This window comes from Zootoca vivipara, chromosome 16 (genome assembly GCF_963506605.1).
Source record: "Zootoca vivipara chromosome 16, rZooViv1.1, whole genome shotgun sequence".
Lineage (NCBI taxonomy): Eukaryota > Metazoa > Chordata > Lepidosauria > Squamata > Lacertidae > Zootoca > Zootoca vivipara.
In genome coordinates this window covers 35,518,470-35,543,102 of record NC_083291.1, presented here as the reverse complement: position 1 = coordinate 35,543,102, position 24,633 = coordinate 35,518,470, and the positions used below count along the sequence as shown (strand labels likewise).

Sequence of the window (24,633 nt, the reverse complement as noted above, 5' to 3'; positions counted from 1 at the left end):
GTTTCCGTGTGCTGCTCTGGTTCGCCAGAAGCGGCTTTGTCATGCTGGCCACATGATCCGGAAGCTGTCTGCGGACAAACGCCAGCTCCCTCGGCCTATAGAGCGAGATGAGCGCCACAACCCCAGAGTCGGACACGACTGGACCTGATGGTCAGGGGCCCCTTTACCTTTTACCTTAGGTGAATCCTGCCAACTTGAATAAAGTTTAATAAAGTAATAGCCAGGGGCAGCGCTGTAGCTATGGGGTTGTGAGGTGGGCCCCAGCCAGGGGTACAGTCGAGGGGAGGGGTGCAAAATCGGCTGAAAAATATGTCCATAAATATGTCTGTAAATGAAAATATTGATTATTGCCTCATAAGATAAGGTTTTAAATAGAGGGTGAATTGAATGGGGGGGTTGGAGGAGAGGCGGGAATAATAGCTAATTTGTCAGTGGCTAGTTCTGCCACAGGCGCAAGATCACCTAGCTACAGCTCTGGCCTGGGGGATGCAGGGGGCAGTTTGCCCCCCATCAAGTAAATAAATAAAAATACCTAACTGATTGAGCAATTGAGTCGCAGATCGCTCGGTCCTGCCCCTCTAACATAAACCCTGGCAATGCCCATAAAATTTGGGCAGGCAGACCCCCTCAAATATTTTATTGGAGGAAGCGAAAGGACCTCGGCTCCTATGGTTGCAAAGGCTTTATCCAAAGCTGTTCTGCTTGCGCTGCGCCCTTCCGCGTGCGCAACGTTATTGCCCCCTTCCCCGCTGGCACCCTCAAAATCTGCTCGAGGGCTGGGACGACCCATCCGGAGCAGCAGGGGAGAGAAAGGAAAGTCGCCTTGAGCATTGCTCGCTATATTAACTGGAAGGTTGTAGCTGTCTGCGGACAAACGCCGGCTCCCTCGGCCCATAGAGCGAGATGAGCGCCGCAACCCCGGACACGGCTGGACCTGATGGTCAGAGGCCCCTTTACCAGGGAGAAAGCCTCCCCCAGTCCCCACGGCGGACTCAGTAAGACACGCGTCGGATTGCACCGCGCGGCTAGGAGCAAAGGCAGAGCGCGTCGCATCTGCTTGCACGGAAGGCTGCGATCCTACGCCTATTTCCCCGGGAGCAAGACCCGCTCCGGACGGCAACGGAACCTGTTGCTACTTGCGCATGTTTTCAAGAGCAGCTGCTATTTCGCAACCCCCCCCTCCGTCCTCCCCCCCTCCCTCCAGCCTTTGCCCAGGCCCGATTCTCCGCCCTCCCTCCGCGTCCGCCCCGCGCCTCCTTCGGCCAATCCAGGCGCGCCCGGGCGAGCTGCGCGGCTCTGGGCTGGCCGGAGGGGGACTCTTATTGTGAAGCGGGGCGGCCGCTTCCCTCTCTTGCTTAGTCATGCTGACTTACAGCCCCGCGCTCCGCCCTCTCCTCCTCCCTCCGCTCCGCGCTCCTGCTTTCTCTCCGGCGGTGGCGGCAGCGGCGTGCGCTATGGAGGGCGAGCGGAGCGCCCGGGCGGGCGGCGGAGGACGGCGAGGGAGGCGGCGGCGGCGAGGAGGGCAGCCGCGGGCGGGTGAGTGGTGGTCGCCGGTGCTCCCCGCGCCGCTTTCTGCACATGCACAGGGGGCGGCGCAAAGGGCCCATCCTGTTGCTTCCTACTCTTCTTTCTGGTCCCCAACCTGTGTGGGCCCGCCAGGCGGCTGCTGCTGCTGCTGCCGGTGGTGCTGGGCTCAGGCCCGAGATGTGGGTTTCCCCCATAGCTGTGGCCTGGCGGGGGGAGCCATGCTGGGGAGGCCACAGCTGTGAGGAGCCTGGCTGGGGAGGCCTTCTGCTCCGCTCTGGAAGGCCCCTACCCTTAACTTCCACCAACAAGAGGCGTCCTGATGCAGCTGAAAGTGAGCGGAGAGCCGGGGAGGGGGCATGTATGGGGTGGGGGCTCTCAAGCGCTGGGGCCTTTGTCGAATTGGTTCGGTGCGGGAGGTCGTTTTGTTTCAGCTCTTTGCACCTAGTGGGAAGGTGCATCCTAGCCAGAGTTGTGCGCCTTTGTTATGGGGCAGGTAGGCGAGCTGAAGAGGGTGGCGGGCTTAGGGGAGGCGCCTCTTTGGGCCGTGGGATTGTAAGAGGAGGGCCCGTGGGGCGGGGCGGGGAAGTGAGAAAGTTAGGGCGGGCTTGGCGGTGCTTGTCGGGGTCGGGCGCAACTCGCTGCGGAAGCGATTTCAAGCGGGCCATCTGGAATGGCAGTATTTTGAAGGGTGTCCCATGTGATGGGCGTGGCCCGGGATCCCTGGTGATGTCATCAAGGGAGCTTGCTTGGGGTGCAGGATCCTGGAGGTGCATCCAGGGCATACGTGTCTCAGGTTGTAGTAGGGAGTCAGCTCCATCTGTTGTCGCACTGACTCCATCTCCCCAGACAGCATGGCCGGCAGGGAGGGAGGAAGGGTATAGGCTCCCCTTGTGTGTCTCAGAAATTAATTGGGGAAATCTGGGCGCGCGAGCCTAAGTCTTTCCTTTCGAGTAGGCTTGTGGCATGTGGAAGAAACTGCTGGATGTGTACATAGTCCTCGGTGCTCTTTACGCTGGGCTGCAGTTCCGTAGCAGGAGGATGGTGGTAGGCCTTTGCCAACCACAATTAAGCAAGCACACAACCCCCCCTCTTACTCTCCTGCACCTACATGCAGTGCCCCCCCCCCAAAAAAACACTTGCTGCCCACTGAGGCTTGAAAGGAAAAAGCGGTCAATGGATTTTATAAGAATTTTTTGTAAACTAAGTACCTGCCTTTTGCTTGACTTACAGTTAAATATAGTTACTTAAATCACGTATAGGCTGTTTCCACACACATCATCATCATCATCATTATTATTATTAATTTATACCCCGCCCGTCTTACTGGGTTTCCCCAGCCACTCTGGGCGGCTTCCAAAAAATATTAAAAATACAATAAAACATCAAACATTAAAAGCTTCCCTAAACAGGGCTGCCTTCAGATGTCTTCTAAAAGTCAGATAGTTGTTTATTTCCTTGACATCTGATGGGAGGGCGTTCCACAGGACGGGTGCCACCACTGAGAAGGCCCTCTGCCTGGTTCCCTGTAACCTCACTTCTCGCAGTGAGGGAACCACCAGAAGGCCCTCAGCGCTGGCCTGAACGACAGGGGTTGAGACGCTTCTTCAGGTATACTGAGCCGAGGCCATTTAGGACTTTAAAGGTCAGCACCAACACTTTGAATTGTGCTCGGAAACGTTCTGGGAGCCAATGCAGGTCTTTCAGGACCGGTGTTATATGGTATTGGCGGCCACTCCCAGTCACCAGTCTAGCTGCCACATTCTGGATTAGTTGCAGTTTCCAGATTGCCTTCAAAGGTAGCGCCACGTGGAGCGCATTGCAGTAGTCGAAGCAGGAGATAACTAGAGCATGCACCATTCTGGCGAGACAGTCCATGGGCAGGTAGGGTCTCAGCCTGTGTACCAGATGGAGCTGATAAACAGCTGCCCTGGACACAGAATTGACCTGCATCTCTATGGACAGCTGTGAGTCCAAAATGACTCCCAGGCTGTGCACCTGGTCATTCAGTTTGTTTGCAATGAACCAGTGTAATCTCTGGATAAAAAGAAGGGGGGGGAACTATGCTTCTACGAAGTGCCTCTTGGTCAGTGGAGTAATGCTTGCCATTGGAACAGTCTTAAAACTACCTTAGAGACCAGCAGGGCTCATCTACTGATTTGTAGCGTTGCACAAAAAACATGCCGTCGTGAAGAAGCCTACAAAAGTTAGTACCCCTCTGACATTATTTTTTCTAGAATCAAAACCCATCAGAATGAGAGTAAGGCTGGGAGAACATTTGAGTCCTTACTTCTATGTAGCTGCTGCTCTTCCTTGCCCAGTGTGATGTCTGTACCTCTGATGCTGGGAGTCCTTGATAGTCTGCAGTTTCTTAGAGCCCTCCAAGCACATTTGATGGGCTGAAAAGATGCAAGAGGTATGCCCACAGGTAGTTGTCTGGCAGAGCTTTTCCGAGTTGTAAATGGGCTTCTGTCACCTGGCCAAGAGGGTGTAGCAGTTTGCAGTATCCGAGGTTTGCAGTATCAACTTACAAGACACTTTGAGGACAATATTGCTTAGTTTCGGACAGACTAGGATGCCAAGTCCCATGGAGGTGTCTAGAGCACTGTGTTCATCTATACTGGATCAGTTTTAGAGATTATAGCAGCCTTGACCCTTGGTCATCTTGGCTTCTTAAAACTAGCCACAGGGCGTTGGCTGGGAGTGGTTGATGCTTCACTAGAGAGAAGGGAAGTGCCATCTGCCTCAAATGAGGCGTTGGTGTGCCCCTTCCTTAAACAGACCCCCCTGGACCCAGAAGGGTTAAAACAACTACCACCCTTTTTGAGTGAGGTGGTTGAGAATGTGGTGGCAGTTCAGCTTCAGGCATGCTTGGCAGGGTGGATTTGATTTAAATCAAACTGATTTAAATCACGATTTAAATCACGATTTAAATCACTAGTCAGTAAGGCTTGATTTAAATCATAGTTTTCTACATAAAGACTAATTCTTGCTGGTATAACTTTAATATGCAAGTAGATGAAGATTTTTAGAATAACAACTTTTCATATTAGTTTTTTATCCCCAGTTTAATAAGTTAATCATTCATATTTGGACAACTTTACTGTTGTACTTAGGAAGGAGAAAAATAATCATTACCTTAATAATAACAATTTAAATAGATTTATTCAACTGAAACAATAACATTACAGCATATGTTATTTGCTTAAACAAACATCCATGTTTGTTAACTAATTTGGCTAAACAAAAACAATATATATATATTTTAAGAAACTTAGACTGTCAGCCCAGCCTACACATGAAAAACTTAAATACTGTCCACTCCAAACAATCAGAAAAATATTGTTTCTATTCTATTCACTGAACTTCTTGAAACTTAGCACTGAAGGGGTTGTTTCTGTATTCATAGGTTTGTAGAACAATAGGATTAAGGTCTTTTTCTCAACTCTGTTCATGTTATAACATTTTTGCTGTGAAGAAGAGGCATGTGATCTCTGTTGAGTCAAATTCAGTTTTGAGAACTGCAAAAGTAAACCAAGCATCTGTGATAATATCTTGTAGGCAGAGAAACTGCCCAATAATCTTACAAAAACCTCTGGAAGAGCATGACATTGTGAATGGATTAATGGAATTAATTTACCCCAAAATTAAACATATACAACCTTATTCTACATAATTAAAAAACTAATCTTTATTTCATGATGGAATAACCTTTGGATGGTAAAATATTTTCCTCAAAAAGCATTTTATTTTAAAAAATCGATTTAAATCAAAAAAATCGATTTAAATCAAAAAATCCGATTTAAATCAAAAAATCCGATTTTTTGATTTTTTAAAAAAAAATCATTGATTTTTATCCACCCTGATGCTTGGAGAAAGCGGATTACAGTACGTACTTGAATCTACTCCAGACTGGATTCAGATGACTTGGAAACTTCGGTCGGTCCAAAATGCAGCAGTCTGATTATTGGTGGGAGTTCCATTTAGATCGCATATAACTCCTGTTTTAAAATAGTTGCATAGGTTGACAATTTGCTTCTGGGCTCAATCCAAGGTGCTTGTGTTGGTGTTTAAAGCCCAACACAGCAAAGGATGTTTAAGGTCAGCAAAGGATTTTGACCAATACCTATTATTTGTTGTTTCTATTGTTTCATGTTATTTATGTATATCAGCAGAGGGGTCCCTCTTGGTAGTTTTTCTGCCCTCAGAAGTTTGCAGCTGCTACTGGCCCAGGAGAGGACCTTCTATTATCATTATCATCATCATCATCATCATTATTATAATCATCATCATTTATACAGAGGTACCTCAGCTTGGGATGCAGGTGGCACTGTGGGTTAAACCACAGAGCCTAGGGCTTGCCGATCAGAAGGTCGGCGGTTCGAATCCCTGCAACGGGGTGAGCTCCCGTTGCTTGGTCCCATCTCCTCCCAACCTAGCAGTTTGAAAGCACGTCAAAGTGCAAGTAGATAAATAGGTACCGCTACAGCGGGAAGGTAAATGGCGTTTCCTTGTGCTGCTCTGGTTTGCCAGAAGCGGCTTTGTCATGCTGGCCACATGACCTGGAAGCTGTACGCCGGCTCCCTCGGCCAATAACGCAAGATGAGCGCGCAACCCTAGAGTCGGTCAGGACTGGACCTAATGGTCAGGGGCCCCTTTACCTTTACCTTTACCTCGGCTTACAAACACTTTGGGTTACAGACTCTGCTAACCCGGAAGTAGTAGCTCAGGTTAAGAACTTGACCTCAGGATGAGAACAGAAATTGTGTGGTGGCAGCGGGAGGCCCCATTAGCTAAAGTGGTGCTTCAGGTTAAGAACGGACCTCCGGAACAAATTAAGTTCTTAATCAGAGGTACCACTGTATAAAATCTCACAAAATACATAACAAAAATAAAAGCAAGAACAGCCCAGTAACCCCATTCAAGTCGCATCTCTTTATTCTGGCTTTTGACATTTGATAGGTATATTTTTAGGACCTAAACTGTTTTCAATGTTTTAATGTTGTAACCTGCCCTGGGGCCTTAGGGTAAAGGGTAATTAATTAATTAGTTAATTAATAATAAAATGCAAAGGTTATCTAGCCTTACTGAAGGACTTAAGAGGGCATGCCAGTGTGGACTTGTCAGGGGCCCCCATAGCAATTCTGTCCGCTGCTGCTGTGTTTTGCTGCATGTTCATTGTGCAACCTGCATGAACCTTTGTCAAGTGTGGACTTCTTTCTCAATAAGCAACTTTCTTGTCCTGTGTATGATCTTGAGTGTTAGGAGACCCAGTGGATTTCTTGGCCTCTGTGAATCCAAGGGCTGATGCCATTTGGGTGGGGCAGCGATTGTAAGGCATTGATGGACTATTGTCTCCACATAGGCAAATGTTTGTCATTGGCACTGATTCTCGAAGAGGAAAAGGAAAAGGTCTGATGAAGAAAGTGTGAGTGGCAGAAAAGATATTTTGTAGACCTTGGGCAAATGATTGCCACACACACACACACACACACATATATACAGTGGTACCTTGGGTTACAGACACTTCAGGTTACAGCAGGCATTCTCAACCTCGGCCCTCCAGAAGTTTCTGGCCTACGACTCCCATGATCCCTAGCTAGCAGGACCAGTGGTCAGGGATGATGGGAATTGTAGTCTCAAAACATCTGGAGGGCCGAGGTTGAGGAAGCCTGGGTTACAGACTCCGCTAACCTGGAAGTAGTACCTCGGAGTAAGAACTTTACCTAGGATGAGAATGGAAATCGTGCGGCGGCAGCGGGAAGCCCCATTAGCTAAAGTGGGACCTCAGGTTAAGAAAAGTTTCAGGTTAAGAATGGACCTCTGGAATGAATTACGTTCTTAACCTGAGGTAACACTGTGTGTGTATAATCAATTTTAAATTTCTTTACTTCACTTAATCTGAGGACCACAGGACAGTTTACAATAGAAGAACACAAAAATGCCTAACATAGTAATAAACAAAAACAATACCCCACCACCACCACCACCAAGCCTTTGGTTTCCCATCCCAACTTTTGGTCTGTATTTGTAACTCGAAAAGACTTTTACATGCTTTTAATTGGCAAATATCACCCAAAATGTGATGTGGCAAATTGCAGGAGTAGCAGCTGCTTCACTTGAAAGTGAATCTTTATGACCAAAATGTAGGGTTGCCATACAGACATGTCCTTGTTTTTTTTGGGGGGGCAACATGCTTATCCGGGTGGATTTTTACATTTTAAAGGAAATGTCCAGATTTCCAAGTTTGGGGGGGGGGTTGTTCATGCAGCTCGGAATCAGGCTCCTCTGCATGCCACGGCCGCTGCCAGTCCAAGCTGGGGAAAGAGGCTTGCAGGCACGGCGGCGGCCCTGCGCACCCCTTTCCCTGGCTCAGGCTGGCAGCAGCTCAGGCCGTCTTCGTTTTCCTTCTTCCAGCTATGGCAACCCTACCCAAATGTTAATCCAAAATGTTCCTCTCAAAACCAAGTGTTTATTTTTGGAGATTTTAACATTTGCATTTTGGAGTCACGTGAACTTTAGATTTCTCAGCAGCCTTTGAATTTTTTCACAGCTCTCGTTTTGCATCGGATGTAGCAAGAGCTTAGTCCGGTTGCTTCATCGGCCTTAGGAGCCAGGAGTTCTCCTGCCCCACTTGCGGAGGAACTCCTCGCACAGTGCCCAAGTACAGTGTAGGATTTCGGTGGTGTCTGCCAGTCCTGGACTTATCGCCTTGTTATTCTCCAACATCCCGGTACTTTCTGCTGGATTTTCTGGCACTTAGTAAGATCCTTTTGCACATCCCTACCCCACCCTTCTGACTTGTTTCTGTTTTTCATGCCTCCTTCTGAGGCATTCTGTATCCCTTGCTTCAAGTGACTCTGTACTGGATGGAGCAATGAAGCAGAAGATAAGGTTGTGACTCCATAGGGCCCTTCGTAGGCCCCTTCCTTTCAAGAAGGGCAACACAGAGATTGAATCTTTGCAAAATGCCCCAAGTGGCCAAGCCTTTGTTTGCTTAAGTTGGGACAGAGAGTGCTTCTGATCCTCTCAGCCGGTCCGATGTTGGTCTCATGGTCTTTGCCTTCCCAGCTTAAGAGGGGCCTCTTGATAACCTGGAGAAGGGCGGCCCAACTTTTCGTACCACGTGGGCCACAAGAGTACTTCGACATGGAACACTGCCTTGTTGCAGAGGGGCAGGGGAGAGAAACGAGGCCAACATTTGACGCCCGCCCTCATCCTGCCAGTTAAGCAGGGTGCCAGGCTTTGGGAAGGCAGTGTGAGAGCAGGGGTGGGGGGTGGGGTCAGATGTTGCTGAGGGCCGTCAAAAAATGCATTGAGGGCCGCATGTTGAACCACCCTGACCTGGAGTGAGGTGTGGGTGGCTGAGAGAAGTTCAGGGAATGATTTCCTGCCGGTGAATAGTGTCCGGAGAAACTGGGGCAGGAAACTGAAGAGAGCCAGGAATGTGTGACGGCAAGGCAGCTAGCCACGCTTGCTGAGTGAGAGGTCGCAACCGTCTGTAGGGGACCCTGATGGCTGTGTCGCTAGGAGGGCAGACAGGAACGGGAACGCAGCTTTTGATGTGGCAAAACTGCATAGGCGCACCATGCCATGCGCACGCAGTTCCGTATTCTCCTTTCCCATCAGTTTCTTTGGCGCTTCTCTCTCTCTCCTTGCCCAGATTTGTCAGAGTCGTCAATAGGAGACCTGTGGACAAATATTTAAATTTTAAATCCTTGAGCATCTGCATCGGAGATCTGTCTCCGTTTTCCCAAGTTGCTTTTCTAGTGTGACATCCCCCCCCCCAGAAAAGGGGGGGCTCTGGTCAGGGGCTGGCACTGGAGGTATTCAACAGGCCTCTGGCTCATCCCAAGGACCCCCCCCCTCTGTTTAGTACACACATTGACCCCTTCCTTCTGAACTGCCTCTTTTCCCACCCACATTCATTTCTTGGTGAGAACAGCAACTCTTGGCTCTCCCCTCCCGGGAGGTGAGACAGGGCAGAGACTAGTAAACAGTCAGCTGAGGGGCAGGGGGACCCAGGTGGCGCTGTGGGCTAAACCACTGAGCCTAGGGCTTGCCGATCAGAAGGTCAGCGTTTCGAATCCCTGTGACGGGGTGAGCTCCCGTTGCTCGGTCCCAGCTCCTGCCAACCTAGCAGTTCGAAAGCACGTCAAAATGCAAGTAGATAAATAGGAACCGCTACAGCGGGAAGGTAAACGCCGTTTCCATGTGCTGCTCTGGTTTGCCAGAAGCGGCTTTGTCATGCTGGCCACATGACCTGGAAGCTATACGCTGGCTCCCTCGGCCAATAATGCGAGATGAGCGCGCAACCCCAGAGTCGGTCACGACTGGACCTAATGGTCAGGGGTCCCTTTACCTTCACCTTTTATATCAAGGGCATGGGGGCCCGCAGGTTAAAGGGAAGCTTTTGCTTGTTCTCTGGGGTTCATCCACACTTTCCCGTGATTTCTAAGACACAGGTCCAAGACAGGTTTTTTTGGTCCCACCGCTTTCCCCAGAAAACCCATGGTTTTACTGCTGAATCAGAACAACCATCAGCCCGCAGAAAACCCAATTGACGTTTGTTCCATTCATTGGTAAACAGTGGGTTTTCCTAGGGGAAGCGGTGGGGCGAAAGAGGACGCATGCCTAATGGAAGTGTCGACAAACCCCTGGTTTTGCTCGAGGGAACTCGCAGAGGTAGAAAACACTGCTTCCCCCACAGATATGAAGAACTGGTTGCCAGCCACAGGTGGAGACTGGCCTGCTCTCCCCACTTGACGCCTGCCTGTTTTGCACGCAGCCTTGTCTCTGCTAAGGAAGCAGGGAGGGGGGTTACGCACCGTTTGCACAATTTCCTCCCCCAGTGAGCTGCTTTTCTCTTGTAGGAAATCCATCCCTTTTGAGGTGTTTCAGCCAAGCCCAGAGAGCCCCTTAATCCTCCCCTTTTATTCTGCTCCTAATCACACGGGCAATGGGCTCCTTCCTACAGAGGTTGCAGAACGCGCGGGGCAGAAAACCCCCCACAAATAACCGGGCCTGGGCAGCGGAAGGGGGGGCTTGTTTCTTCCAAAGCGAGATACGGCACAGAAAGCTGGCTTCCTATTATCTCACTCCTTTACCTTGGGCGAGCCATTTGGGGGCAGATCCAGCAGCACCTGTCTGCCACTGAGCTTGCCCTGCTGGTGACGTCATCTAGTGGGAGCAGCAGGGCTGCAAGTTGCCTGCCCTGTTTATTTCCCACAGGGGAAATGAATGAATCAGTTTGGAGCAGGGCAGAGGTGGATGGGTGCATCATAATTTCTTAACTCCTGGCAGCACCCCAGAGCTGTGTAAGGTCAGGGGGCACTGCATATAATAGAACTGGTTGTCTGTTGCACACCCGGCCGCCTGCATGGGGCTCCCAGGTCCTGCTGGTGCACAGGGACCCATGGCAGATTCATGAGGGTACCTGAAGGTGAGCACTGCAGCCAACCCCCCCCCAAACCCGGCCTTAGCTTCTGTGCCCCTTCCTCTGGCCCTCTGCAGTCTTTAGCTAATAAGAAAGGCACACCTAATAATAATAATAATAATAATAATAATAATAATAATAATAATAAATTAATAATAAATTTTTTATTTATACCCCGCCCTCCCCAGTCAGAACCGGGCTCAGGGCGGCTCACACCAATAAAATTACAATAAAACATAAAAAGCAATTAATTAAAATACAGTATTAAAATTTGAAATGCAGCCTCATTTTGAGTAGTCAAATCCAAGCCATGAGGAAGGAAAAACGCAGGGGTCAGACTAAGTCCAACCCAAAGGCCAGGCGGAACAGCTCTGTCTTGCAGGCCCTGCGGAAAGGTGACAAATCCCGCAGGGCCCTGGTCTCCTGTGAAAGAGCGTTCCACCAAGTTGGGGCCAATACTGAAAAGACCCTGGCCCTAGTTGAGGCCAATCTAGCCACCTTATGGCTCGGGATCTCCAGAAGATTGTTGTTTGTGGACCTTAAGGTCCTCCGCGGGGCATACCAGGAGAGGCGGTCCCGTAGGTACGAGGGTCCCAAGTCGCAAGGCTGTTGTAAGTTTGCTATGCACAAAGCGCTTTGAAACGGGGGGGGAGCTATATCTGTAGCAAGAAGTGATGATGACGATGACAAGATTTGGGGTGGGGGGGACGCAGCACACAGTTTGCCTTGGTGTCGAAGCTATATCTATACTGCTGGGTTACTCACAATTTGAGGTTGGCTGTTCAGGGACCTTTATGTTTGTGTCCTCTCTAGAGTGCATTCTTAGTGTGAGCTCATTCTCATCCATGTAATAATAACATTAGTATTTGTAAGAGATTAAACACTGAATGGACGGAACAGAGAGAAAACACTTGGAATGGCGCCCTCGTACTGAGGGCATGAGGAGCTTCAGTTAGCCTCTGGCATGGGTCTCCTCCTGGAGAAGAGAAGGGGTCCATATGTCTTGCTAACCTGAGAGCTGCATAGGACGTCCTCCTCTGTCAAAGGAGGACTTTGGATATGTAGCTCTGAGTGTAGAGATCTTTGTTTTGAAGCTGTGTGGGGTTTACTCATGAGTGTAGGGAAGAATAGGGAAAGTAAAGAAAGACAAAGACGAGCTTTTGACCAGCAAGAAGCCCTGAGAGAGAAAGAAATGAGAATGAATCTCCCTCTCCCTGCAGGCTATTTTTATTATAATCAAGGTGGCAACCCAAAATTCAAACGCTCCAATAAAATCCTAGTACAGTGAATAATTAACAAAGACTATCCTGAAATCCTAGGGACCCAGGTGGCGCTGTGAGTTAAACCACAGAGTCTAGGGCTTGCTGATCAGAAGGTCGGCAGTTCAAATCCCTGCAACGGGGTGAGCTCCCATTGCTCGGTCCCAGCTCCTGCCAACCTAGCAGTTCAAAAGCACATCAAAGTGCAAGTAGATAAATAGGAACCGCTATAGCGGGAAGGTAAACGGCGTTTCCGTGCGCTGCTCTGGTTCGCCAGAAGCAGCTTTGTCATGCTGGCCACATGACCTGGAAGCTGTCTGCGGACAAACGCCGGCTCCCTCGGCCTATAGAGCGAGATGAGCGCCGCAACCCCAGAGTCGGACCCGACTGGACCTGATGGTCAGGAGCCCCTTTACCTTTATCCTGAAACCCTAACCGCCTCCCAACATCTCCCTTATCAACACTACAAATCATTTTCCATGCATACATGTAAACAGGAAAGAAGAGCAATAGGGATTCCAGGTTTTACCACCTCCAGGATCTCCTTCAAAGGATGTTCACAAAAGGAGAAATGCAAAATGCCTCTTATCACCAAATGTTTAGACCAATGGTTTGTGCCTGCTCAACCCAAATGGTTGTGCTTGCCTGAAACCATCTCAGGTTGAAACGTGATTTTCCAAGTCATGTATAGAGAAATGGAGACTTAAGCTTCCTGTGGACTTTATATCGCAAATCATACATTCTATAATCCAGGTGGAAAAAGTCTGACATATTGAACGACGAAATTCAAGTCATCCTCTTCAACCACACACATGATCATAAATCTATGATTTCTTTCAATAAATCCCTGGGATGCTACTGCTACAAAGCTGCTTTTCGATCGCTCAAATCCAGTGTTAGAAACTCAGATATATAAGCTAATTGCCAAATGGCACCTTTAACCTACCGTGTTTCTCCTAAAATAAGCCATACCCCGAAAATAAGCCATACCCCGAAAATAAGCCATAGTGATAGGCAGTTTAACCTTGTAGGTTAAACTGTACCATACTTAAAAAAAAAATAAGACATCCCCTGAAAATAAGCCACTGTGTGTTTTTTTGAGGAAAAATAAATATAAGACAGTGTCTTATTTTTGGAGAAACACGGTAGGTTATGGTCACCACAACAGAATGTCTAGGTGGCATTTTTGGAGTGGATTTATTAATAATATTATTCATTTCATTTCATCTTTATATTTCAAATAAGAAATCTCAAGTGGTTTGCAACACATTAAAACATTAATTATTTAATGTGTTGCAAACCGCTTTGAGATTTTTTTCTTTGAAATATAAAGATGAAATGAATAATAATAATAATAATAATAATAATAATAATAATAATAAATCCTCTCCAAAAAAAGGCACCTAGACATTCTGTTGTGGTGTGTGTTGCTTCCTTTCCTTTCATTCAGCTGCATTGGGTGTTCTTGGGGTTTTTTAGTACTGTATAATAATAATAATTTATTATTTATACCCCGCCCATCTGGCTGGGTTTCCCCAGCCACTCTGGGCGGCTTCCAACCGAATATTAAAAACAATACAGCATCAAACATTAAAAACTTCCCTAAACAGGGCCGCCTTCAGTTGTCTTCTAAAAGGAAAATAGTTGCTTAATAATAATAATAATTTATTATTTATATTCTATGAGGTGGAGGAAAAACTCTTTATCTACTTTTGCCACCCTGTGCATAATTCCTCTATCATCCCACCCTCTCTCTTTGACTCACCTATTTCCCCCCCTAAACTAAAAGGCTTCCTCGTACTTGGGACTGTCCTTTGCCGAAACCAAAAGGGCTGAGGAAGAAGTGGGTGGAAACTTGAAGGGGGAGATGTTCCCCGTGGCTTGACACCTCACCTCACCAGACGTCTTGGCTTCTCTGTCCTTTGTGCAGGTGCAGAGACATGGCTGCTTTCAGGGGCCCTGTAGACAGCTGCCTGGCCGCTTGCGCCACCACTGCTTCTTCCTCTGTTCCCTCGTGCGATGAGTGTGCGGCCGCAACTGTGATGTACTCCCCAGAGTGCAAGGCGGAGGTGACTCCCTCGCACAATGGCAACCACACCTTCAGCTACACGCTGGAGGACCACACCAAGCAAGCCTTCAGCATCATGAACCAGCTGCGCTTGAGCCAGCAGCTCTGCGACGTCACCTTGCGGGTCAAGTACAAGAACATGCCCCCGGCCGACTTCCAGGCCCACAAGGTAGTGCTGGCCTCCTCCAGCCCCGTCTTCAAGGCCATGTTCACCATGGGACTACGGGAGCAGGGCATGGAGATTGTGCCCATCGAGGGCGTCCACCCCAAAGTGATGGAGAGGCTCATCGAGTTTGCCTACACGGCCTCCATCTCGGTGGGCGAGAAGTGCGTCCTGCACGTCATGAATGGGGCCGTCATGTACCAGATTGACAGCGTGGTCAAGGCCTGCTGCACCTTCCTGGCCCAGCAGCTGGACCCCAGCAACGCCATTGGCATCGCCAACTTCGCCGAGCAGATTGGCTGTACCGAGCTGCACCAGCGGGCACGGGAGTACATCTACATGAATTTTGGGGAGGTGAGTGCCCGGGCAGAGGCAGGGGCAGGCCTTTTCAGCATCAGGGTGGAATGCTCTAGGTGTGGGGGAATGTTTGGTTGCACGAGAGAATAATAATTAATAATAATTTATTATTTATACCCCGCCCATCTGCCCGGGTCTCCCCAGCCACTCTGGGCGGCTTCCAACAGAAAAATAAAACACAGTAATCTATTAAACATTAAAAGCCTCCCTGAACAGGGCTGCCTTCAGATGTCTTCTAAAAGTCTGGTAGTTGTTTTCCTTTTTGACATCTGTTGGGAGGGCGTTCCACAGGGCAGGTGCCACCACCAAGAAGGCCCTCTGCCTAGTTCCCTGCAACTTGGCTTCTCGCAACGAGGGAACCGCCAGAAGGCCCTCGGTGCTGGACCTCAGTGTCCGGGCAGAATGATGGAGGCGGAGACGCTCCTTCAGGTATACTGGACCAAGGCCATTTAGGGCTTTAAAGGTCAGCGCCAACACTTTGAATTGTGCTCGGAAACGTACTGGGAGAACTGCTGCTGTTCCAGGAGGAGTATGAATTGGGCTGCCTTTTGTCATGTATTCTGGTACTCCTCTTCATGGAGGAACACTCCCCACCTCCTTGAAATTCTCCAAGCAGTGCTTCCAAGCTGTCATATTCTGCCTCTGCAACCACAAGGGAGTCTCCTTCTCAGACTCCTTAAACTCGTGAGAAGCTGAATTCTGTCGCCACCCCTGCATTCTGCCCGTTTTCCAAACTTGGTGTGGAAATGTGGGGCTGCAACATGTTCTTGTTTGTGACAACAGGGTATCGTAACTGAGAAGCCAAAGCCTGGCTCAACAGGAAAGGGAAGTAAGGAGAAATAGTTATGTAGGTTGAGAACACTTAAGTGACGGCAGGAACAAGCTTATCCCTCCCCAAAACTTGGGGCGTGCAGGCAAGCCATTTCTTAAATGACTTTCTAACACCATTGCTTCTGAACCTGGTGCCATTGCCTCATGCAAGTGCTTTAGTCTTAACCAGATATGTAGATCCTCCTCCACCGGTTCTAAAATTTGTCTTCTTTTTGCAAGAAGATGTCGGCTCCTATGGGAAGTTCTGTGAACACTGACGCTCTACAGGGATTTGCCTAAAGCGGCAATGGTTTAAAAGTTTACAGAGGAGAAAGGAACATTGGCAGTTGCCTTGTACTGATTCCAACCATTCATTTATTTTGCTCAGCATTGTCTGCCTGGACTGGCCACAGTTCTCCAGGGTTTCAGACAGAATCTTCTCCTGTCTCTCCCCATAGATTCCAGGGACCTTCTGGGTGCAAAGCAGCCCAGTGCTTCTTTCCCTAGAAGGAGTCAAGCTCTACCCTCAATGGGGGTCCCCCAACACGCTGGCTCCTCCTGGCCTTTGCATGTTGGGCACAAAGGTCTCGTGGCTGCTTCCATGTATGTGCCTTCCAGTGGATGCATTTCAAAGCCTCTGCAGGATGTGGAAGTCTGCCTTATCAGGATTCCCTATTTTGCCAAGACTTCTGCACATATTCAGCAGAATGTGCTCAGAGGTCCCCTTTGCACTCAACACACATAGGTTTGAGAGGAGCTCCTGCCCCTCTGCATAAGTCTTAACAAGTTCCGGCAAATGCCTGGGGAGAGCTCATGAGGGTAAGAATTTGGTAGGTTCTCTTTGAGTAAGAAATAAATGTTAAATATTTAAGAACATTTAAAGAATATAAGGACTAGTGTAGATGTGATGAAGATGGAGCACCTCTGTGCTTATGATAGCCCAAAAGTGTGTTGTTAAATAGGTGTAAGCATTTATGCTACTATTTCCAGCATATGCATTTCCACCATGAGGCCTGAGTTGATAGAAACCACCTTCCAACAGCCCAACTTTTAACCCTTCTAACATATGCAAGGACTGGGGAGTTAAAATCTTTGTTGCTGACTTAAGCTGCCACCCAGGAAATGTGGGTCCTTGGTTTCTTATGTCTGGGATCAAATATTATAAATTTCCCTCACACCTGAAAGGTGAAAGAAGTACTTGATTAAATACCAAATACTGTACAGTAAAAGAAGTGCCATGTCAGAGATGGGCTGGTTTCTCAGATGTAAACAATCCAAGAAAATATGCCAAAAGTCTCTGTACATTTTTCAGATTCTGCTTATGGTCCCCCTGGTCCCTGGTTTTGGAAGGTGAATTCGCACCAAATTTAAAAAGTTGGGGGAGTATTACTCCTTGCAGGCTGAATCTAATTTACTCCTCGGCATTGATCTGATGTGCTTGGGAGCAGCCCCCCTGCCCCATAAGTTATGCTGGCAAACATGCTGATGAGCCCATTGCCATTGTGGTGACTCGGCTCAAGCAGTGATATAGCAAAGACGGCAACAGCTTCACCATTGCCTTCCATGAGTTATCTCAGGCGGATGGCACAGCAAAGTGGTAGGATCAGTAATGGTAGGATCTGCTCCTTCACCTCCTAGGAATGCACTTGCAGTCCTTTTAGCAACTCCAGTATCTAAAGGCCTTGGAATAAAGGCTAGTTCCATAAAACCACCGCCAGCAGCTTTGTAACATAATCTCTCATGCAGCCCCTCACTCATCTGAGAGCTCTCAGAAATCTCATGCCCCACCACTCCATCTCAGAACTCTCTTATTTGGCCAGGGGGTGGAGAGGAGAGAGAGAAGGGTGCTCTAAACTTGGTCTTCTCCTGCACCACTCCTTGTGGTCTCACTGTAGCACCAGAAGACACTTTGCCCCCCCTTGCAGAGCGGTCAAGGAAAGCATTGTATGTTGAAGGGCTGTAGCTTCTCCTGCAGAATTGTGCTGTCATGTCCTGGGTCTCTCTCTGTTGGATTTTTTTGAATAGTCAAGTTACTTTAGAGCCGGTCTAATGTAAATACTGTCTGTTTAAGAGAAACAGGTGCTGGTGTTTCTGTTAATTGCTCACAGGCGTGGGCTCTGCTTCTTGTATATAAGGCTCTGCCAGAAAGCCTTCTGCATCTCTTAGTTAGATGTTTCAGTTTGATTCATCTCTTAGTAGATCACTCTCTCAGTTGTTCTCAGTTTAAGAGATTCCTTAGTTGAATCTTAGTATGAGAGTTGCTTAGTTATAATGCTAGTTTGCTGTTAATTCTTGGGTAGTTTTGTGGGAGTTTTGGAAAGTGGGTAGATAACATTGCTAAGAGAGAAAGCATTTATCTTTAGTTTAAAGTCTCTTTAGAGTCAGTTTGCTTTTCAGTTAAAGAAACCCAACCGTTTGTATTTTCATCTGCATACTTTTACAAGTGTGCAGCTAGTAAGGGGTTTCATATAAGGGAGATAATTCCCTACACTCTTGGTGGTGTTTTCTTAGCCAGGTCAACTTCTGACTGCGTATACTCTGCGTGAAGCGTACTTTAAAGGGCCGCTGGAAACTGGGATATATGATTTAGGTTAAGCAAGTTTCAATACCCAGTTTTCTCCAATATTATTCTTATTATATATATTATTCTCCAATACTCTCCCCCCCCCACTGCAGGTTTCCAAGCAGGATGAATTCTTCAACCTCTCACATTGCCAGCTGGTGACGCTGATCAGCAGGGACGAGCTGAATGTGCGTTGCGAGTCGGAAGTCTTCCACGCCTGCATCAACTGGGTGAAGTACGACTGCGAGAGCAGGCGGCTCTACGTCCAGGCACTGCTCAAGGCCGTGCGCTGCCACTCGCTCACCCCTCACTTCCTCCAGATGCAGCTGCAGAAGTGCGAGATCCTCAAGTCGGACTCGCGCTGCAAGGACTACCTGGCCAAGATCTTTCAGGACCTCACCCTCCACAAGCCCACCAAGGATGTGCCTTGCCGTGCGCCCAAGGTGGGGCAGCTCATCTACACAGCGGGGGGCTACTACCACCGGTCCCTCAGTTACCTGGAGGCCTACAACCCTTGCGACGGCTCCTGGATTCGGCTGGCTGACCTGGAGGTGCCCCGCAGCGGCCTGGCCAGCTGCGTGGTGAGCGGACTCTTCTACGCGGTGGGCGGGAGGAACAACTCCCACGACGGCAACATGGACTCGAGCGCCATTGACTGCTATAACCCCATGACGAACCAGTGGTCTCCTTGCACTCCTATGAGCGTGGCACGTAACCGGATTGGTGTGGGGGTGATTGACGGCATGATCTACGCAGTGGGCGGCTCTTTCGGGAGCAACCATCACAACAGCGTGGAGAGGTAAGAGCTGGGTGCGAAACAGGACCCTGCAAGAGTACTTTGCTCCAGAGCAGCAAATCCAAGGCTGCAGGGGAACAATCACGGTTGGGTGTGTGTGTGTGTGTGTGTGTGTGTGTGTGTGTGTGTGTGTGTGTGTGTGTTCCTGCTTCTTCCTTTGCAGCTGCGACTTTACCTTTGGTGCTCTTTAAATTGGGCACCTTCTCTCCCCCCCCCCCCCCGGCGCTTTTGGAAAGGGAAAGATACACTGGGGAGGACTGGGGAGGAGCTGAAAGGGAGAGAAGATTGCAGGAATGGGAAGGCAGTCAGTTCAGACCTCTGGCAAGAGTGATCTGCCCCTCCTTGGGCAGCCTGGTGGGGAGAGGGGGGGGGAAAGGGAAGGTGATGTCGAAAAGAAAGGACCCACCTTTCGCGCAGGCCCTGCTTACACCTGGTTTTGGCCCCACCCACCACTGCCATGTGGCTCCCTATCCTTTAAGGAAATATAGCCATGGGCATAGCCAGCAGAGGGCAGGTGCCCCCCCCCCAGATCAAGTAAAACAATAGAAATGCTTAACTGACCAATCACGCTGGTTCTGCCCCCCAACCAATTCCTGCCTCCCCCTAACAAAAATCCTGGCTGATAATAATGATGGAGTTACTTTAGTGGTGGCTGAGTTTTTGTGCTCGGTTTATGCAGAGAGATTCGGCCACTGTGGAGAGACCAGGGGATGCTAATTGAAAATTGATATATTGTTCTAAAATATTAATTCAATTAATATGTATTTTATTTCATGAAGTTTATAATGTGAATGTTTTATTCATAATTTTGTTCTGAAGCTTCTGAACTTGTCATGCCTAATAAAGGTTATTGATTTGAAAATCCTGGCTATGCCCATGAATATGACCCAGGCAGGAAAGGGGGCTGAGTCTAGGGAGGGATGGCCAACTCTGTGGCCCTTCATACATTGCTGGACTTCCAACTCCCATCCAGTAGTGGCCAATGGTCACGGATGAGGGGGATTGTAGTCCATCAATGTCTGGACGTACGAAGGTCCCCCATCCCTAGTCTGGGGCATCTGCCCTTCTGGCATGACCCTGTGGGACTCTGCCCTGCACAGGTACTGGGTGGGTGGGTGGCAAGGGCCCGTGGGTTTTCATGAGGCTGCTGTCTGTGCCAACTCAAAGCATGCACAACTCAAAGCTGATGGCAAGTTGATGACCTCATTGCAAAGGCAACAGGGTTGCCTGGGTGCTCTTTTTCTCCCAGGTGCCTGCAAGTGAAGAAAATTCAAGAGGAAGGTTATTTTGAGGGGGGGGGGAGAGGAAGTGGCTTGGCTTCAGAATTGCTGATAACTGAAAGAACCGCAAAGGAAGCCCCGGCACTCTGCCCTGACCTGGAAGAAAGTACCTGCAAACCTGCTTCCCTCAATCTGAGGTGTCGGGGAACCGACATAAGATACCCAAGAGTGAGGAAATAGCAGCCGTTTTGATTGTCCTATTTCAGACAGAATGGAGGTCAGAGGACAGTAAGCAGGGCTACAGGTGGTTCCCCTCTGAGTCGGGAGCAAAAAATCAGTTGTTTTCTGTCGCTCTTTCTGCACCATTTCTCACCATGGCCCATGATCCTTGCTTTTTCAAAAAAGGAAAAAACAGAGAGGATGCACTCTAAAACCCAAGTTTTAAGCATGGGTGCCAGATATACAGAGTGGCACCCATGACTTTTAAAGTAGGACTTTGCAACTTTTCAGAGGGAGGGGTGGCAGTGTGTGGAATGCAGGTTCAGACTGTTTAGACACCCCTGAAAAAGGAGGTGGGGGCAGAGCTGGTGCCAGCAGAGAGGTCTCTGGCGAATTGTCCAGGAACAGACATTTGCCTTTCAGTTATTTCCTTGCTACTTTGAAACCAGGAGGGTTTTGATCATCTCTTCAAATGGAAGTCAGATATCTAGTTCTGTGGTCACTGTTAACAATCTTCCCTTGAGTTTTGGGGAGACCTTTTGGCTACACAGGGGCTCTGCTCACCTGCTGTTGTGACTGTGACCTTTTGGAGAAGGTCCTAGGAACAAGATGGTGGTGGCAGCTGCTTATTTGAAGCTGAACAGGTGTGAAATGCAGTCTTTCCTGGCGAGCAGCTAGTTTTATGGAGTGGTCGCTTTGTGGAAGGGCTGGAGCAGGCATCTCCAAACTTCAGCCCTCCAGATGTTTTGGTCTACAATTCCCATCTTCCCCAACCACTGGTCCTGTTAGCTAGGGATCATGGGAGTTGTAGGCCAAGATATCTGGAGGGCTGCAGTTTGGGGATGCCTGGGCTGGAGCAATGGTGGGCCCAGGACCTTGTGCCCCAACATGGACTGCAAGCATGTCCTGTCTTTTGCAGCTGCCCCTCCCTCCTGCAAGCTCCTCTAGGTGCAGGAGCCAAGATTTGGTGCCCTCCTCCCTGCAATTGCTTATCTCTGTGCTAGCCTGAGCCCCTTGGTTATGCTCTAAGGCGTCTCCTCCCCTCTCTTCCTCCAGGTACGAGCCAGAGCGGGATGAGTGGCAGTTAGTGGCGCCCATGCTCACCCGTCGCATTGGTGTCGGGGTGGCTGTGCTGAACCGTCTCCTGTACGCGGTGGGGGGCTTCGATGGCAATTGCCGCCACAGTTCAGTGGAGTGCTACTACCCTGAGCGGGACACGTGGGAGATGATTGCCCCAATGAAAACCATCCGAAGTGGAGCAGGTAAGTGTGGGGATGGAAAGGAATTGGGTTCCTGTTTCCCAGAACCTTCACCAAGGCTGTCTTTTCTCTGCTGGTTGCGCCGAGATTAGAGGTGCGCCCCCTTCGCTCTCATCTGGCCATATGTGCTGCCTGGGTCGAGGGATCAGACTTGGTTTTACTCTCTGAATTTCCCAACTGCTCTTGTTCTGAATGGGCATCCTAGATTGACAATGGAAGATAGTAGTAGTAGTAATAATAATAATAATAATAATAATATAGGCCACCCATCTAACTGAATTGTCCCAGCCGCTCTGGGCAGCTCCCAACAAAATATTAAAACAAAATCAAACATAAAAAACTTCCCTCTGCAGGGCTGCCTTCAGATGTCTTTGAAAAAGTGTCCAGTTCTTTATCTCCTTGACATCTGATGGGAGGGAGTTCCACAGGGAGGGCGCCATTACCGAGAAGGCCCTGTGCCCAGTTCCCTATAGCCTCGCTTCTCGCAGCGAGGGGACCGCCACAAGGCCCTCGCTGGACCTGTTTCTGGGCTGAGCGATGGGGGTGGAGACGCTCCATCCAGTATACAGGGCTGAGGCCATTTAGGGCTTTCAAGGTCAGCACCAACACTTTGAATTGTGTGCTCGGAAATGTACTGGGAGCCAGTGTAGGTCCTTTAGGATATATGGTCCTGGCAGGAGTTCCCAGTGATGAGCTAAAGCTCGGGTGGAGAAACCTGTGGCCTGCCAGATGATGCTGGACTCCAGCTCCCATCCTTGCTCATGGGCCAGCCCTCCTGGTGCAGAGCCCTGTGCAATAGTAATGCAGCCGTCTCCTACTGGCAATAGGTCAGCGAGGTCTTGGTCACCTTATTGCTGATTGCCATGCAAAAATGGGTGGGGGGTACTCTGGGAAACAGTGTCTTATGCTTCGTTAGGTAGGCCCAAAAGACTTCACACGTACTGCTTGAAATGAGACCCTGCGTAAATATCTGTGGGGCCTCCGAATACGGTGGGATGAGTCGGGGCCAGGCTAGTCTGTCTTAACATGGCTGCTTCCTCCCACAGGGGTTTGTGCGCTCAATAACTGCATTTATGCCATGGGGGGCTTTGATGGCACACTACAACTCAACAGCGTGGAGCGTTACGATGTGGAGGCAGGCACCTGGTCTTTTGCAGCACCCATGAGCCATCGCCGGAGTGCGCTAGGGGTCACTGTGCACCAGGGCAAGATCTATGTCTTGGGTAAGCTTGGCCAGGGTAGCTCTCTGCTGGGAGGGAGGTGGCAGAAGGACAAATAGCTGCGGAGGGCATGGTTGGCATAGCTTTTTTGCCCCCACCCCCCTTAGCATATTTATACTTTTAGAAGAGAATATGATCATGTGTATGGTGGATACACACTGGGGGGAATTCAGTGTAGGGCTAAGCAGATTGCTCCATCAGCTTGTGTGATGAAACCATCTCCCCTATGCTGTTCCCAGGGTTCTCCCAAGCCAATATGGGGGTGTCACAGCTATTGCGCTAACACAAGTCTACTGGCGCTGTGGTATAAACCACTGAGCCTCTTGGGCTTGCCGATCGGAAGGTTAGCAGTTCAAATCCCCACGACGGGGTGAGCTCCTGTTGCTCTGTCCCAGCTCCTGCCAACCCAGCAATTCGAAAGCACACCAGTGCAAGTAGATAAACAGGTACCGCTGTGGTGGGAAGGTAAACGGCGTTTTCGTGCACTCTGGCTTCCATCACAGTGTCCCATTGCGCCAGAAGCGGTTTAGTCATGCTGTCCACATGACTCGGAAAGCTGTCTGTGGACAAACGCCAGCTCACTAGGCCTGAAAGCAAGATGGGCACCACAACCCCATAGTCGCCTTTGACTTAACTGTCCAGGGGTCGTTTAACTTTTTACCTAGGCACAGGCATGGTGGGAGCAATTAGTTGGACATGGTCGCTTGATTCTCGTGTGTGTTAATTGCTGGCTTTCTCCCCATGCAGGTGGCTATGATGGTCACACCTTCCTGGATAGTGTTGAATGTTATGATCCCACCACTGATACTTGGACCGAGGTGACCCACATGACATCAGGCCGGAGTGGGGTGGGGGTGGCTGTCACCATGGAGCCATGCCGCAAACAGGGCGATGAGAACTGCCATTGCTAAGAGAGAGAGTGCAGAGTTCCCTTTCAAATGGAGGAAAGAAAACAAATGGGAGAAGATTCAGTATTAAGACATGCCTAGTGCTAAGTTCTGTTCTGCCAGGACCAAGGAAAAGTGCCAAGGATGAGCAAAACTTCAAAACTGAATTTGAACTACCTATGAGGGGCAGTGACTGCGAAGAACTGTCCCTGCTCTGTGCTTTTATCAGAGTAGTGTATCTGGTGATTTACAATTGACCCTGCCTCATTCTAGTATTGGGAATCGTCTTAAAAAGGAACCTGCCTATGAGAATTGCAGAAGAGAGCTTGATGCTCACACAGTGCCCTTCTTTCCAGATCTCTGGCAAGGAATAGTCTAATTATTGGGGGTGGGGGGTCTCCTTTGCATGGAACAGTTGGGAATATCTTGTAAATAGAGCATTCCTGCCCATTTGAAATGTTTATTGAACAGACAGTTTGACATCAAATTCAAGTCGGGATTTTTCTAAAGTTCTCTCTCTGCCTATTCAAACTGGTAATTTTTGACAGACCGCTTCAAAAGGAGGAAAGCCGGGCAGACTGTTTGCTCTTGTGTGGCTGATAGATCTGCAAGGTAAGTGAACATAGAACAGGACCTAAAGAGACTTCAGGTGGGCCCTGGCTACTTTTGAATTATTACCACCCCATGAGACGTGCTTGTCCAGGGTGCTTCCTGTATTGATTGGTTTTGTTTTTGTTTTTACCATCAAACTTACTGGCTTGAAATGAACTGGTTTTTAAATTACACTTCTCACACAAATAAAGCAACTTTTTGCGATTAGTACAAAAGTTTATTCTTGCTCTCTATTTACAG

The 24,633-nt window shown here is 49.0% G+C and overlaps 1 protein-coding gene across 1 annotated transcript; it reads left to right on the top strand.

Moving 5' to 3' along the window:
- Positions 1-1,399: 1,399 nt before the first annotated feature.
- Positions 1,400-24,598, top strand: KEAP1 (kelch like ECH associated protein 1). Its single transcript, XM_035141087.2, has 6 exons — positions 1,400-1,536; positions 14,150-14,804; positions 18,294-18,979; positions 21,472-21,677; positions 22,721-22,897; positions 23,642-24,598. The coding sequence occupies exons 2-6, from the start codon at positions 14,160-14,162 to the stop codon at positions 23,803-23,805; spliced, it is 1,878 nt and encodes a 625-aa protein (XP_034996978.1). The 5' UTR covers positions 1,400-1,536; positions 14,150-14,159; the 3' UTR covers positions 23,806-24,598.
- The last annotated feature ends 35 nt before the right edge of the window (positions 24,599-24,633 follow it).

Excerpts from the sequence above, each read along its gene's own strand:
- KEAP1 (XM_035141087.2), top strand. The coding sequence starts at position 14,160 with ATGGCTGCTTTCAGGGGCCCTGTAGACAGCTGCCTGGCCGCTTGCGCC. Across the intron at positions 18,980-21,471 it reads CATCACAACAGCGTGGAGAG|GTACGAGCCAGAGCGGGATG; the intron begins GTAAGAGCTGGG and ends CTCTTCCTCCAG. Across the intron at positions 22,898-23,641 it reads GGGCAAGATCTATGTCTTGG|GTGGCTATGATGGTCACACC; the intron begins GTAAGCTTGGCC and ends CTCCCCATGCAG.